This window comes from Notamacropus eugenii, chromosome 5 (assembly GCF_028372415.1).
Source record: "Notamacropus eugenii isolate mMacEug1 chromosome 5, mMacEug1.pri_v2, whole genome shotgun sequence".
In the NCBI taxonomy this organism is placed as follows: Eukaryota; Metazoa; Chordata; class Mammalia; order Diprotodontia; family Macropodidae; genus Notamacropus; species Notamacropus eugenii.
Genome location: NC_092876.1, coordinates 452,982,033 through 452,997,305, shown reverse-complemented (window position 1 = coordinate 452,997,305; position 15,273 = coordinate 452,982,033). Strand labels below are relative to the sequence as shown.

Here is a 15,273-nt window from a genome sequence, read left to right as displayed (position 1 = left end):
GTTTATATTAATGCTACAAAGTGAGTATTCCAAAGAAGAAAACGTTTGGGAAATTGTGTTTTACTTCCTTGCTGTTTCCTCTGTTGGTAAATCTTTCTCATCGTTAAATACTTAAGCTTCAAGATGACTTCCATACATTTTCTAATATCTAAAAAAGTAGCTTCTCCCTTAAAATCATAACTCCTGCTGAAGTCACTTTTTAAAAATTCATAAGCTTTGCTAAAGTAACTCTGTGTTTACTCTAATTCAGATGATTTTCAGCATTAATGAAGTTAAATGTCCTAGAAGGCTACCGAAAGGATTTTCAAATTACAAAAATATTTCGTTATAACAAGGAAACAATAACATTTTATAAACTGTAGGCAACATGACTATGCCTATAAAAATCCTAAATCGAAAAACAATTTAAAATTCTACAAAAAAATCGTTACACACAAAATCCATGTACAGAAACTTAAAATTCTGCTTCGCTTTATTTTATAAGCTTAGAGAAACAGGTGTTGTATGTATTAAAGATATTCCTTTAAGACGTGCAAATTGTATTATATTTTAAATGCAGTTCATGAGCATGACATTTAAAGGAATCCTGTAATACATTTGCAAATTCAAACTTTCACACGTTAGGTTTACTCACACTAGGACATAACTACATAACTTACTGATTCAAATGAAAACTCACTCACAATTTTTAAACAATCTAATTTTAGCAAATTAATGAAAAAAGATTTAAATATAAAAGCTGTTTTGGAATGCTTTTTTCTTACCTTAAGAGAATCTTTAAAAAATTTCATAAATAATTTAAAATTGAAATTTCCTTTTATCTTGTAAAACACAAGATTTCAAATAATTATTTTGAGCAGATACTAACAATCCCTAAGAGGTCAGGTGGTGTGTCTTACCCTTACTCATGTTTATGATGTAGTTATGTTAGGTGTGAAAATCAGGAAGATTTCACTGCACAGAAGACCTGCTGTGTCACTTTAATGAATGGATTTCACAATTTTACTAAAAAGATATATTCCATACAAAAATAACAAGCATAATGGACACACATTTACCTCCTAAGTTGTTAACTTAAATAAAATAACTGTTTAAATAACCCATAAGATTAAATAGAGAGCAAAGGTTAGAGTATTTAAAGAATCACATCACCAAATTTAAATTGACAAACGTCAGGCCTCATCTGTGGTGACAGTTACAGAAGTTGTTCACTTGCACTTGCAAAACACATCCAAAATCATTTGCATAATTAAATGCTTCCAAATTAGGTATGCATTACGGATAACTCAAATCAGAGCACTTTAAAAAAAGTTATGTCAAAGGGCCAGAATACTTAAAAGTTTACTTTATTTTCAATTTTCTTCTATTTTACAGTGAAACCTCAGTTACATTTTCACATATTAAAATTTTCCACCTCTCTTCAGTCCCATCAAATTTCTTAGGTTCCTGAAAAACGTCAAAATTTTTACTAATTTGCACAGTCCCCTATACTAAAGTCACTGATGCCACTTTCAGTGTTTCTGGCTTAGGAACACCTCCTCAGGGCCCTTTTCTTTTTCCAAAGGGCCCAATATAAAAAACCGGAATGTCTGTTTTTAGCTGAACTACAAAGGACTCACAGAGACTGATGGCGAGAGAATAAAACTGCAGAGTGAGGGGCTCTTTTTAAATCCACACATAAGTGGTAGGATTCCATTTACCAGTGTTAGTGATGACTCAAATTGGCTGAAGACAGGTCCCTTTACTACTGACCAACACTGCCATAAACTTTAAGATTAAGTTAAATTATTTCACATCTTTTTTCATCTTCTTGGAAAAGAAAAAAGATCTTGAAGAGGAGATGTTGCTCTGGAAACTGCTAACTTCTGCAGAAGCTCTGGTAATTATGCAAACAATTCCTCTCATTTTATCCGTCAGAGTCCTCAGGAATGTATAAGAGAAAATGTGTCTCTGTGTATACGCATATGGTTTGAATGTTTCCAGGCAAAAAAAAGCTTTTTTTTTTTTGAGTTTCTTGAGTCTCAATATACTGGCCTGGGCATATTTTTTTACCCTTTTACTCTTTACTCCAGTTTTATTCTCATTCAAAGCTGAATGGTAGGATTCAAGATCAGAAGGGAGAGACCATTCTGAATGACAAAGACAAATGCTGATTAGTTACGAAACTTATTCATGTACTTAATCAAAAATGTTTAACGGTTTCACCAGAGACAGAAAAATTGTTATTCCAAATTTCTTTTCTCTAAAATAGGTGGCACAAGAGTCTCTAGCAGAAATTATTAAAAATTTACATTATCTACCCTATATGATAAAATTCCTTGGTCCTCTCATGACAGTAACAAAATTAAATGCTCAGAAGTAATTTACATCACTGCTGCATTTTTCAAAATCTTGGAAGAATACAAAACCCCCAAACAAATCAACACTATCCTTGTTCTCATTTGTAGTATAACACAGACTGCAAATTACAAGGAAAGGTCTATTAGCAATGGAACATAGGTTAGGATTTCAAAGCAAAAAAGGACCCTGGAAATCATCTAGTCTAATACCCTCATTTTAAGGACGTGGAAATCACATGACCAAGGTCATGCAGAACACAAATGAGAGAGCCAGTATTTGAACCTGAATGTCTGCCTGCATCAGTTTTAGTCAGGCCTTGGAGACAATGGGCATTCAGGTGTGTTTATTACTTCAGGGTTGAAGTAAGAAGACATGGTCCCTATCTTTAAGAAGCTAAAAAATCAGTTATCCAAGAAGAGCCTAAGGGCAAAACTCTTTTAGCCTTTCAATGAAAATGTTTATTTTATTTAGAAGTTTTGTTTCTAGCGATGATCTCCAGGAAAAAAATTGTAATGTCTGCAATTCCAGATTATGGAATCTTAGTTCACTCGTATCCAGAAAAATACATCTAAGCAAATTTTCCTACAACTTCGCTAAACAAATTTTTCAATATGTCTCAATGCCACTCTTAAGAAATTTGTTCAAGGTGAAGTCCATGCTTAGCAATATACTTCTTTAGCAGTGACTTTCAATAAAACGTCAAAATGCAAAGACTGTTTTTGTGATAGGAATGACCAGACTGGCTCTATTAATGTTTTCTATTACATCTGAAGCTGCGATTTTTTCTTATACGTTTTAGTGGTGGACAAAGAACTAGCATTTAATATGGACAACAAAAGCATCTCCAGCCCATACACTTACAACTTTGGTCAAGACACAGAAGGAGATTAAAAGATATCAAAAGTAAATCAAAGCAAAGGACAAATGCCTTTGGAAAGGATTGGCCATTTGAGATTATCAGCAATTATATTTAAGAATTGCAGTTCAGTCTTTAGTTTTAGATGCTTTTCCTATATTTACAAATTTCAAATAAGTATTAGAGCCCCTTAAATCGAAACTCTTTTGAGTGACTGTATTAGTTAATGACACTTCAGCATTCTCCCCACTACCTCACTCTCCCTGAAAAATATTAGATACCATGAGGTGTTTAACAGTCATGATTTTCCTAATTTTGCAAGTAATACAAAGAAATCTCTTTTCAGAAGCTTCATGTCTGAGAATCAATGCTGGGGAAAGGTTTAATTTAGGGTCTAAGTGTAGAAATCTAGAAAAGAAAGCACAGATGAGATAAACTGAGCCCTAGAGATAACAATGTGACTAGAAGCCAATTAAGTGAAGCACTTTCAAAAATTACTTTCTATCCTGTGGGCAAAAAATAATCACAGGTGAGGCACAGGACATAAAAGTTAAAAAAAAAATCTAGGAAGAGAAACTATTTTTTTAAGTTAACAGAAATGACTGAAAGTGCAAAAGGGCATTTTGATCAAAACAGAGACTAGGAACCTCTACTCTATTTACAAGGAAAGATTAAATAGTCAAATTTGATCAGTGTTCACACTGCAAACAAAGCAATATGACTAGGTAAAACGAACAAATAATTACTACTAAGACTTATTAGTTTTTAGCTGTAGCAATAATCATCTTACAATTAATCATGTATGTATATGATTAACATTTTGCCTTAATGATCAGTGGAATATTGTGCTTTATGACATAAAACTCTAAAATGTTTATCTGCTTTTAATTTCTACATAACTGAACAAGTTCACTGTTCCCATGTGTCACAATAAAAAATTAAACATAGTTTTTGCTCACTTCAAAGTCAGTCACTTTGTGAAAAGAAAAGCTGAAGAAAATACACAGCATTCTATATGAAAACACCTTATATCTTACTTAGATTAAGCCTATTTAAAATTAAGTTTTGAAAAAAAAAACCACCTAGATCTTAATAAGATGCTATAAAACCTACCTGGCTTATCTTTCACCCAAAAAATCTTCAAAAAACTAGATACCTCAAAAATTAATCTCCTTCATACATTATTAGCCAAATTAGTTTCTCCTCTTTCTGACAGGAATAGTTCTCTCACCTATGGAAGGCATGCTGCCCTAGCTAAATGAGGAATCCTGTCTATTGCTTTCAAATGCACCAACCTTCTCAAAAACACTGGATGGGGTCATCAAACAAAACCTGATGTTCTGAATGATGGTATCGGTATGTCTCCAGCGTCTTCTATCATGCCGCAGCCAAGACTGAACAGCCTCGTACAGTTCTATCTCTGGGAACCTGCTCAGGCGATCATTATCCAAATAAGACATAAGCTTTTCAAAGCTCAGATAGGACAGGAAGTCAGGTCTTGACATTAGTGGCACAAAGTTCTCTAGCAGAAAGGAGTCCAACTTCTCCCTGACTCCCTCGATGTTTACACCAAAATCATCTAAGAGTCTCATAATTTCTGCACAATTTTCTAAGCAGATTTTGGCTAAGAGAAAAGAGCAGCAGAACTTCACCACTTCTATAAGTTGAACATACATGGCAGCCTGCAGGATTTCATGAACAGTATTCATACTCAGTTCTATTGTTCCATAGTACATGAATTGTAGGACATGGCTGAAGCCTGTAGCAGTCAGACCTTTCAAATGAATTTTGTCCTGATCTCGCTCCCTCATGTCAGCTGTGAACATTATCCTGAAGTAGTCACTCTGGGTGGCAAGGAGTGCTTTATGGGCCTGGAATTGGTGATCTTCAATGACAAGTGTGACATCGAGAAGCAATCCCTCCTCATACAGTGCTCTGAACCCAGCAGAGACACTGGTGTCATGGATGGAGGAACTAAACCCTTCCACGTCCCCTGCCATGAATCACCTGAAAAAAAGTAATCAGAACAAACAATATTAATCATTCTCATATTTCGAAGATATCTAAACTCTTCTAGATTAAACATACGTAAGCAATGATCTGAATTCTGCCATCTTACTCCCGATATGCAAGCTCTTACAGTAACATAGAACACTGCTCGCAAGTTACGCTGTTTTAGTTTTCCCAGCCTTGAAGCCCTATGAAAAAATAATAATGCATCAATAGCAAACAATATATAAATTGTTAACAACAGGAAACAGGTTTAAAAACTGTAATGTTAAAAGGAGGTCTACCTGATACTCAGGTGTATATACTCTACTGATTTCATATCATTCAGGGTCAATGATTTGTAAGGACTTCCAAACATTAGGCATTAAAAATATTTATTCTTTAGATTGGTGAGATACAGATTTCATAGGCATCATCCCCCTGGACTATGGCTTACAACCTCCTAACATCCTGCCTCAACTTTTCTACTTTTCTAATCCATCCTTCATATTCACCACCAAAATAAACTTCTTCATACAAGGATGTGCTCAGGTCACTCTTCTGCTCAAAAAATTTCAGTTACTCCCTATTTCCTGAGTAAAACTCAAACTCCTTTACCTGCCATTTAAGGCCCACCAAAATCTGAGACTCATTCTACCTCATATCATATTATTCATTTATTCACTGTTACAGTCCAACAGAACGATTCTCTATACCCAAAACATGCCCAGAATGCTCTCTCCAACTCCTATTTTTGACTGCTACTTGATCTCTTCAAGTCCAATTCAATGCCACCCTTTCCCTGAAGTTTTTCATGATTCTATATCAATAAAGACTTTTCCCTTATAAGACCTCACGTAGAATTTTTTGCCCCCTGTCATGTAATAATAAATATTATGATGACTGTCTAACCCTTCACTATGTGTTTGTGTCCTATCCAGCAGAATGTTAAGGACCTCAAAGACAGAAACTTGCTGTCTCTGTCTTGCCTGATGTCTAGAATATTCTTGAAAAAATAAATGTCTGTCAAACTGAAATAAATACTAGACGGCAAGCTTCATTAGAACTGGATATCTCCCCACATTTGGTCATTTCTCAGGCTCCCTCCTCAATGCCCTGCTAAATATGTGCTGAATGAACACGACAATACTAGCTCTCAGTTTTTAACTTCTGAATATTTTTCAAAACAAAGTATTAAAAACTAATGAAATCCTAATGAACAATTTGGAAAGATACAGAGTAGGTGATAGTACAATTAAATAAACTGAGAATCAATTTAGTGACCAGTCTCAAAACCTGTTCACTGATGAATCATCATCTTAGAAGTAGGTGTCTAGTGGACTGCTGCCCTTTCCTGGGCCCTCTGATGTCCTAAAGTTCTAATGAGCAATTTGGATGAAACCACAGATAGCATTCTTGTCAAATTTGCAGACTGCTAACTCTGGGAAGGACAACTAATACTAGATCTGAAAGGACTGAAATCAAGTAATATAAAATCAACAGAGTTAAGTTCTATACATAGGTTAAAATGTTAATTTCATGTTTAGACAATTCTTGTATAAAAAAAAAAAGTGTTAGGTATTTAATGGACGGCAAGCTACTCAATAGAAGTAAACAGTATAACATGATAGCCAAAAAAGTTCATGTTACCCAACTGCATTAAGAAAGGCAAGATGGCATTATAAAGAGTTGGCCTCAGAAAGACCTGAGTTCAAGTATCCCCTCTGCCATACTCACATTGCAAGTCACTTAACCTTTGAGTGCTCAAAGTAATCCTCCAAGAATCCTACAAATTGATGAGAACAGAAAAGGAAGTTCCTTCTTTCAAACTCCCTAACTAATGAAATCACAGGTCTAGTTTTAAAAACATTTTTTAAAGGGTCCAGAATAAAAGTGATCATAGTTCTGCCACATTTAGTCCTAATCAGCCCAATACCACTGGGGTGTTCAGTTCTGGAGAGCACATTCAAAAGAAGAGGCAAGCATAATAGTGAAAGGACCAGACAGATTCTGAGCCTGGAGAAGAGAACCCTTAGTGGGACGGATGATCATGGTCTTCGAGAACCTACCACATGGAACTAGACTGAGACTTACTCCACTTGGCTCCAGTTAGGAGTAATGGGAAGAAGAAAAAACTGTGGTAGAGTGTAAAAAATAGTGGCTCTAGAGTCCATGGGTCTGAGTTCAAGTTCAGCTTCTGACACTACCAGTGTTTCCCTGGTCAAGTCACTGAACCTCTTTGGGTCAGTTTCCTCATCTACAAAACATAGTTAGTGGACTAGATAGCCTCTAAAGTCTTTCACCACTCTAAACCTATGATCCCAAAGTAGCAGAGATGCTCAATGGAAGGAAAATCTTCCTATGATTAGAGCTGCCCCAAAATGACACTGAGTAACCGAGAGTTTACTGGGTTCAACTTCACCGTAGCTCTTTAAGTCAATATTGGATCAATAGTTGTTAGAAAAGTTGTAGAAGCGATTCTTGGACAAATACAGCTTGTACTGGATGGCCTCTGAGGCTCCTCCCAGCTCTGCAATTCTAGAATTCATTCTTCTTAGAACTGGAAACAAAATAACGCTAGAAATTATATAACACTAAAATATTAGAAAAAAAACAAAAACCCCCAAGGAAATCCAAATTGTTAACATATATGTGTATTCACACTTTCCCTTTATTTTGCTGCGCTGCATAAATGTGGGGGGAGGTATCTAAATATGCATATGTATACAGATACACGCTTACAAATGCACAATACTGCGCATGCAGTATAAGTATATAGATGTTTACACACAGGCATATGCAGGTATCCTAAAATCCTTACTTTTGAGACATCATGCATGCATATATTCACATGCATACACAGATATATAACATGCTTGTACACACAATCTTAATTCTGAGACAGCTTCAAAATTTGTGAATTTATTATGGAATACTATTTTAAAATTTCACATTGTCCAAGAGAGCATTTCTTTCTTGCTATGGAATAATAAAATTTTTTAAAAGTCTCTCCTAATTATTTAGCAATCAAAAATAACGTACTTTCAACGTCATGAGACATTAGGATCAAATAATAAGACTGACCAGTACTTTAGAAAAAGAGATCTAAAGTCTATTTCACATATTATACTTGTCAAAACAGGCTTAATGGCATAATCAAACTTAAACTAGTCTAGCAGCTTAATCTGGGTTATTGGAAAAACTTTAAAAAGCAAAATGCATGAAATAAGAATTTCAGAAATACAAAGGTTAAATGCACAAATACACTAGGTTATCAGAGCACATGACGACGTAAGTTCATCACAAGGGGTACACCACACATGTATGTACGTAGAAATGTAAGCAGTCCACACATCGTTTGTGAGTTTTTATAAGAAACTTGCACTTGCAAATTCTACTGAAACTGACCCTTATCACAAATAGGAATGATCACTGACATCTCCGCATGGGTAAGCGGAAGTGCTACTTCACAGAGCTTAAGTCAAAAGTTAACAAAAAGAGAAATCACAGTTTTAAATGTACTTTTAAGGCAGCTTCCACTTTTTCACTACATTGTGAATTCACCATGACTTAAAACGGAGCTGTCTCTCTCCTCTCCTCTCTGGCAGTTTCTGCCGTACATGGGACATGTTCCAAACAACTTACTGTACGAAAGTCTGCCTTACCTACGCATGAGGTTAAAAAGCCCTCAATGTTTTCCTCACAAAACAGCAGGAGAGAAAAACGCTGAACTGCTTTTATTCATTCTATTTTGCAACTCAGGCTCCAGGAACGCACTGCAGCAAAACAGTGCACTGTCTAGAAATGTATATAGAGACCCATGGCATAAATTAAGATACCTTTTCACATCACTGCAAATTCAAATAATTTTTATTCTTAAGTCATTTTGGAATGTCTAATGGACCAATAAGTAGTGAAGCTTACCTGATCTACAAGTATACTGTGAAATTTTAATTTCCTAAATTACAGCATGTGTCCAATACTCACTCTTTCAAAATGAAAATGCAAAATAGTTGAATCGACAAGATCAGGTCTTAGAAAAAAGGGAGCTTTTTTGACTCATACTTCATTTGTATTACAGTATTATGTACATAGTAGGCTTGAATTATTTGGTGAATAATCTCATAGGGTTCAAGTACATTTTCTCTGCAATGACCTATATCTGAGTTTATGGCAGTTAGTGTTTTTCAAACAGTAAAAGGAATTCAGCCTCATATATGTACATGAGCATTTCTGCACAATTGTTCAGTTATTTCAATCATTATCAACTCTTTGTGACCCCATTTGGGGTTTTCTTGGTAAAGATAGTGGTGTAATTTGCCACTTCCTTCTCCAGCTCATTTCACAGATGAAGAACTGTAAAAGCAAGGACCCCAACATACACAGGAAGGCCTGCTATCACAGGTTCTTAGATCTACTTTTCTAAAAGGAAAGCAACTTTTGAGGGGTCAATAGTCGCCTTAATCAAGCACATGTGTCATTCACTTAGTTCAGGGGAAAAAGCCAGCACCCTGAACTTCAGAGAAATCCAAATCAACAGACAGGCCTTCCAACTGCCTGACAGTAAGCAATACATCAACACAAATCAACAGATAACAGGCTGACCATACATCCATAACTACCAGAGAGGGAAGCACTAACATCTGCATTTTCAAAGTCAGGGGACTGCTTCGTGTCTTCCCAGAGTCTCATTTGATACACAAACCTTCTTCTAAAAACTAAGCCCCAAAGTAAAACCTCACCTCAGAGCCTTCATGCACATTTTAGAGCCAGAGGGCATCACAGCCCTTGAGAACCAGAGTCTCATAAAAAATGTATGGGCCTTCCTACAAATCTTCCACAATCAAAGTCCCCTTAAGGGGCAGGCTCATTAATGGGGTGGGGAAGATCTTCTTTATAAGGTTTCTAGTTAAAAAATCTTAATTAATTGAATCAAAGGCAAGATTTAATCAGAGGCACTTGATTATATTAAAACAAAAACAGCAAAAGATCCTCCTTTGCTTGCCATTACAGGAACTGAGGCAAACAGGGTTAAGTTACTTGCCCAGGGTCACACGGATACTAAGTGCCTGAAGCCAGATTCAAATTCATGAAGATGAGTCTTTCTGACGTCAGGTCTGGCACTATGTCCATGGTGCCACCTAGCTGTCCTGGAGCTTCACGATACAGATTTCCAAATCCATACAATGATGACTACACCACATACCCCAAAGGCAATCAGTTGGCTACTATTATAAAGTGCTAATGGAAGATCACAAGCTCAAAAGATTGTTTTGCCTAGCCACAAACAACATGCCAAAACTCAGTAAGCTATTTTGCAAATGTGTGCCACTGGTAGCATGGAACCGCACTAGGATGCTAGTTTGGCCTAGCACTACCCCTGTTGAAGAGTAGGAAATGTTCAAAACTCTACTTAAATCATATCCTGGACATGTTGACCTAACAAGACATAAATCTACAGATCTGCTATTCTCAATCTAATAATTTTATTTGTTTTGAATTGTTAACAACTCCTGAAAAGAACAGCTCTGGGACAAGACAATTGTTAGGTAGATAAAAGAATTGTTGACCCAAGTACAGTTTTCATTATGAATTACTGATGTACATCTCTTCACTAAAGGCCTATTCTGATGCATATCATGATGTGGTGGTCTTAGGTTCTTGAAAGCTATGCCAAGGTAAGTGGTCAAAAGATATAAACAAACTTCTTAAAATAACTGCAAACTATTAGTAACCATATGAAGGAATGCTCCAAAGCACTAATGAGAATATTACAAATCAAAACAATCCTGAGGTTTCACCTCACACTCTACAAATGGATAAAAATGACAAAACGTAGAAATAGTGTTGGAGGAGTTAAGGGAACAGAGCTTGCTAGTGTACTGTTGGCGGAGAATTCACTGTGAGTCAGTTTAACTCTTTTGGAAAGCAATTTAGAATTATGCAAATAAAGTAACTAAAATGTCCATATCCTTTCACCTAGAGATTCTACCACTGTACTACATATACCCCAAACAGGTCATTGACCAAAAGAGGGTCCCTCTGTACATTAAAATATTTTATCACATTTTTTCTGTGGTAGCAAGAACTAGAGATAAAGCAGATGCTCACTAATTGGAAAATGGCTAAAAAAGACTGTGAAGATGAAAGTAACGGGACATTTTACTGTGGATAAGAAATGACAAATACAATAAATACAGAAGTATGTAAAGACTTACATGATCTGACGCAGAGTAAAATAAGCAGTCAAGCTTATTTTACAAGCAATAGGTATAATGATTACAACAATGTAAACAGAAAGAATCAGACAAAATCCAAAGTAAGTGCAGTAACATTATGAACAACAAGCCTGGCCTCAAAGAGACACGAGAAGACAACCCCACCTAGCTCCTTTGCTAAGGGGAAAGAGCCACAGGTATGAAGCATATATTTTTAGACTTTTGTCCTGTATTAATCAGTTTTACTAATTTTTTCCTCTTCCTCTAAGGGAGGACATAAGGAGAAATTCTGGTGATATAAAACAAAAACTATCAATAAAAATCCTACTTAAAAATATAGCTACGCTAGTGCAGCGTAAGCTCTGAAAGGTGTAACAGGTGGTACAGTTTTATCTTCAGGCCTGAAGGTGAAAAGTTTCCAAGTCTGGGCCTACAGAAGACTATCTACTAGTTAATGAACCTTTTTAACCACAGGAACTCAAAAAATTCTTGTATGTGTTGAGAAGCTGTGATCTAATGAGCATTTGATGAAATACCAACAAAATTACAGATTCTTTAAGTGCTCATATGCTAACATTTATTAGTCAATATCATGGACATACCATGGACATCATAAAATAGAAAAAGGTTATCCCATTCCTCAATTACCCTCTTTCACACCTCTCTCTCCAGTTTCCTTCACTTGTAAAGAATGAAGTGACCCCCGTTGCCAAGACCAACCTGGATCCAATCTGCTTCCATCTTCTCTGAAATCTTCAGTCCATTATTCCTCTTCCCTTTTCTACATCCTCGATCTCTCTCTCGGCTCTCTTCCTCATCGATTTAAGCTCAGATCCTTCTTCTCATTCTAAAAATAAAACTTTCCCTTGACCCCATTTATTCTCTTCAAGCCACTGCTCCTCCTACAGATAAATAATCCACACTTGCTGCTTGCACACTCACTCATTCTTTACTCCGGTCCAAGTGACTTCCACCTTCACATTCCATGGAAGCTGCTTTCTCCACCAGTAACAAACTTGTCACTTGCCTTGTTAAGTATTCATCATCCCTCGATTTCTCCAGCGTAAGATACTGCTGACTAATGCTCCTTCAGTTTTTCTCCCTTAGCTCTTAAGAAATGGTTGTCTGACATGGTAGTCTCATCTCTCCTACACGCTACTAGTTTTTCCTACTATCTCATTAGTCTCCCTTTCACAAAACACTAATGTTTTCTGAGGCTTTGATCTCTTCCCATTCAACTTTCTCCCTTTTAGTAATCACTTCTCCTCCCTCAGCAATTATCTCTGTGCAGATGACTCAAAAATCTTCACATTCACTTAACTTCTCCTTAGAACACTAATCCAATATCTCCACAAGGGTGTGCCAGTAGCACCTCAAACCTAGTGCGTCCAAAACTGTATCTAGCTTTTCCAAATCTTAATATTCTAAACACAGATCAATGTGGATTCTCCCTCTACTGACAGAGGTCATAAGGCCTCCAAGCCTTGGTAGAGGTTATCAGAGAATAAAAGATTTAGGATTGAAAAGGACGTTAGAGCTTATCTAGTTTATCCTCTTTATATTACAAATGGGAAAACTGAAGCTCAAAGAAATAAAATTAAGAAGAGCCAGTATTTGGACTCAGGTCCTTTGAACTACTGAGGCCAACAGAAAAAAAAAATCATTTAGTAACTGATTTTTGCAATAATAAGACTAGAGAATTTAGGTAAACTGGCCCTTGGGATACAGACACACAGTCTACTGCTGGTTTTATTTTGAAGCCATTTCTGATAGATAGGGTTTTGCTACTCTGATACAGCACACACTCTGGCCTTCTAAGAACCTGGGGACAATCCTACGTTCCACTTTCTATGCTCTACTGAAACATCAGAGTATGTTTCTGTTAATGAAACTGTCACTTACCCAGTCACCACTGATTCCTCTATTAGCTCCCATATCCAGTTGCCAAATCACATGAATGCTACACCTAACAACAGCTCTGGATTCTGTTTCCTCTTTCCCACAGCCATTTCCTCTGCTACTGTTCATGAACTACATACATTTTTACTGAGATCTTTTGTTTCTGTGTAACCTACATTTCCCAGTATATCTCTACTCCATCCCCCACCCAAAAAAGCAAGTCCTCTCATAACAAAAAATTAAGAGGAAAAAAGGTCTGAGCAAAACTAACCCATCAAGCAACACCAACCCATCAAGCAACACCATAATTCTCTAAAGTGTTCCACAGCTATAGTTTCTTTCCTCTTCAAAGAAGGAAGAGAGGTGCGTTCTTAGAATCTTCTTTGGGGATTAAGCTTTATCACTATTAATTTCATTTGTGGAACACAGTCTCATGATTCATTTCACTAAGGATGCCAATTACAATTTTTTCTTAATAATCTTATTTGTAATATAAAGGTTAAATTTTTGCAAGTAGCAAAGATTGATCAGGGAATGGTTAAACAAGTCTTGGTACATGAATGTGTCAGAATGTAGATTATCAAACTATAACACCCCAAAGCATCCTTAGGACTCCTGGGTCTTGCCATTTGCCCTTCCACAGCACCTTTAGGTCTTTCCGCCCTGCCAAAGAATGTTCTTACATGTGCTAACTCCCTCAAGAAGAGATGAAGGGCTAGCTCCTTTTTTCTGAAACTTTTTTCTTCCTTAAGGACCCAGCCTTAAACCCAAATCACTCTGGCTCTTGTTGACTAGCCAACAATAGGTTCAAGGTCATGCACCATTTGGTCACTTTGGGCCCTGATTGGCTCAGAGTGAACAGAAATAGAAATGGCTTCCCGTTTGGCCAGAAATCAACCGGATCTTTTCCTCCCAGGTAAAGAGGCTACTCTCTCTGACTCATTTCTTACCAAACCTTAATCACTGATTTGAATTGCTCTGTCACACTGAGACTTGTTAAAGGCTTTAGCTTAAAAAGGCAAGGTCTCCCACTGCATCCAGGGCCATCTTCAGTCATCCTTATCTTTATTTTGCCACAGGACCCAGATGGCTCAGGGGGAGAAAGGAAGGCTGGTGCCTTTTTACAGCCCTCCCTCACTTAAATCCAACTCACTTGAATGTAATGGCGTCACCTCCCTGAGGTCAGGTCCTATTAGAGAATGAAGATCATGCAACCACAACTAGCGCTAAGCACTTGTAAATAAATGTTTTCTCATCTATTCGTGTACAGTATTCAGTTTAAATACATTCAGTTTAAATAGTTTGTTGTTGGTCTTTCCACTTTCACTGCAGTCATCGTATATATGGTTTTCCTGAGTCTGCTCACTTCACTTTGTGACAGTTCACGTAAGCAAATCTTCTTATTCTTCTCTGTATGTTTCATAATTACTATTCTTCATATCATTCCATAAGACTTTATTAATCTTTTGCTATGTGCCAAGTACTGTGCTAAGGGGCTGGGATACAAAACGAAAAGTGAAGCAGTCTTGGTCTTCAAACAGCTAAAATTCTAACAATGGAGATAGTATATATATATTATATTACTCATATTTCACAATTTAGCCATTTTCCAATGACAGAACTGTAGGTATGAAGCCAGAAGGGATCTTACAGCCACTGAGTCCAAACCCTTCAATTTTATGGATGAGGAAAGTAAGGGACAGAGAGGAACCCAGATCTCATGTGGGATTTTCACCTAGGTCTTCCTGAGTCTAAATCCTATGATCTAGCACCTGCAGGGACCATCTCCAATAAGTAAGTGTGTGTGTGTGTGTGTGTGTGTGTGTGTGTGTGTGTGTTCATCCTTCATTGCCGAAGAAGACCACGCCATCAGAAAAATAATGACATGACTTGCATTTGACTTTGTTTTGAGTGAGGGAGGGCTGTGCAAGTCACCAGCCTCACTTCTCCTCCAGAACCATCTGAATCCAG

The 15,273-nt window shown here is 36.8% G+C and overlaps 1 protein-coding gene across 5 annotated transcripts in view; it reads right to left on the bottom strand.

Moving 5' to 3' along the window:
• The window catches only part of KLHL15 (kelch like family member 15), a 61,732-nt gene that overhangs the window by 32,561 nt on the left and 13,898 nt on the right, over nt 1–15,273 (bottom strand). For all 5 annotated transcript variants that reach the window (XM_072615254.1, XM_072615255.1, XM_072615252.1 and 2 more), the window contains exon 2: nt 4,492–5,203. In XM_072615254.1, coding sequence (XP_072471355.1) covers nt 4,492–5,196 — 705 coding nt within the window. In that variant the 5' untranslated portion in view covers nt 5,197–5,203. The remainder of the gene's footprint in view (nt 1–4,491; nt 5,204–15,273) is intronic.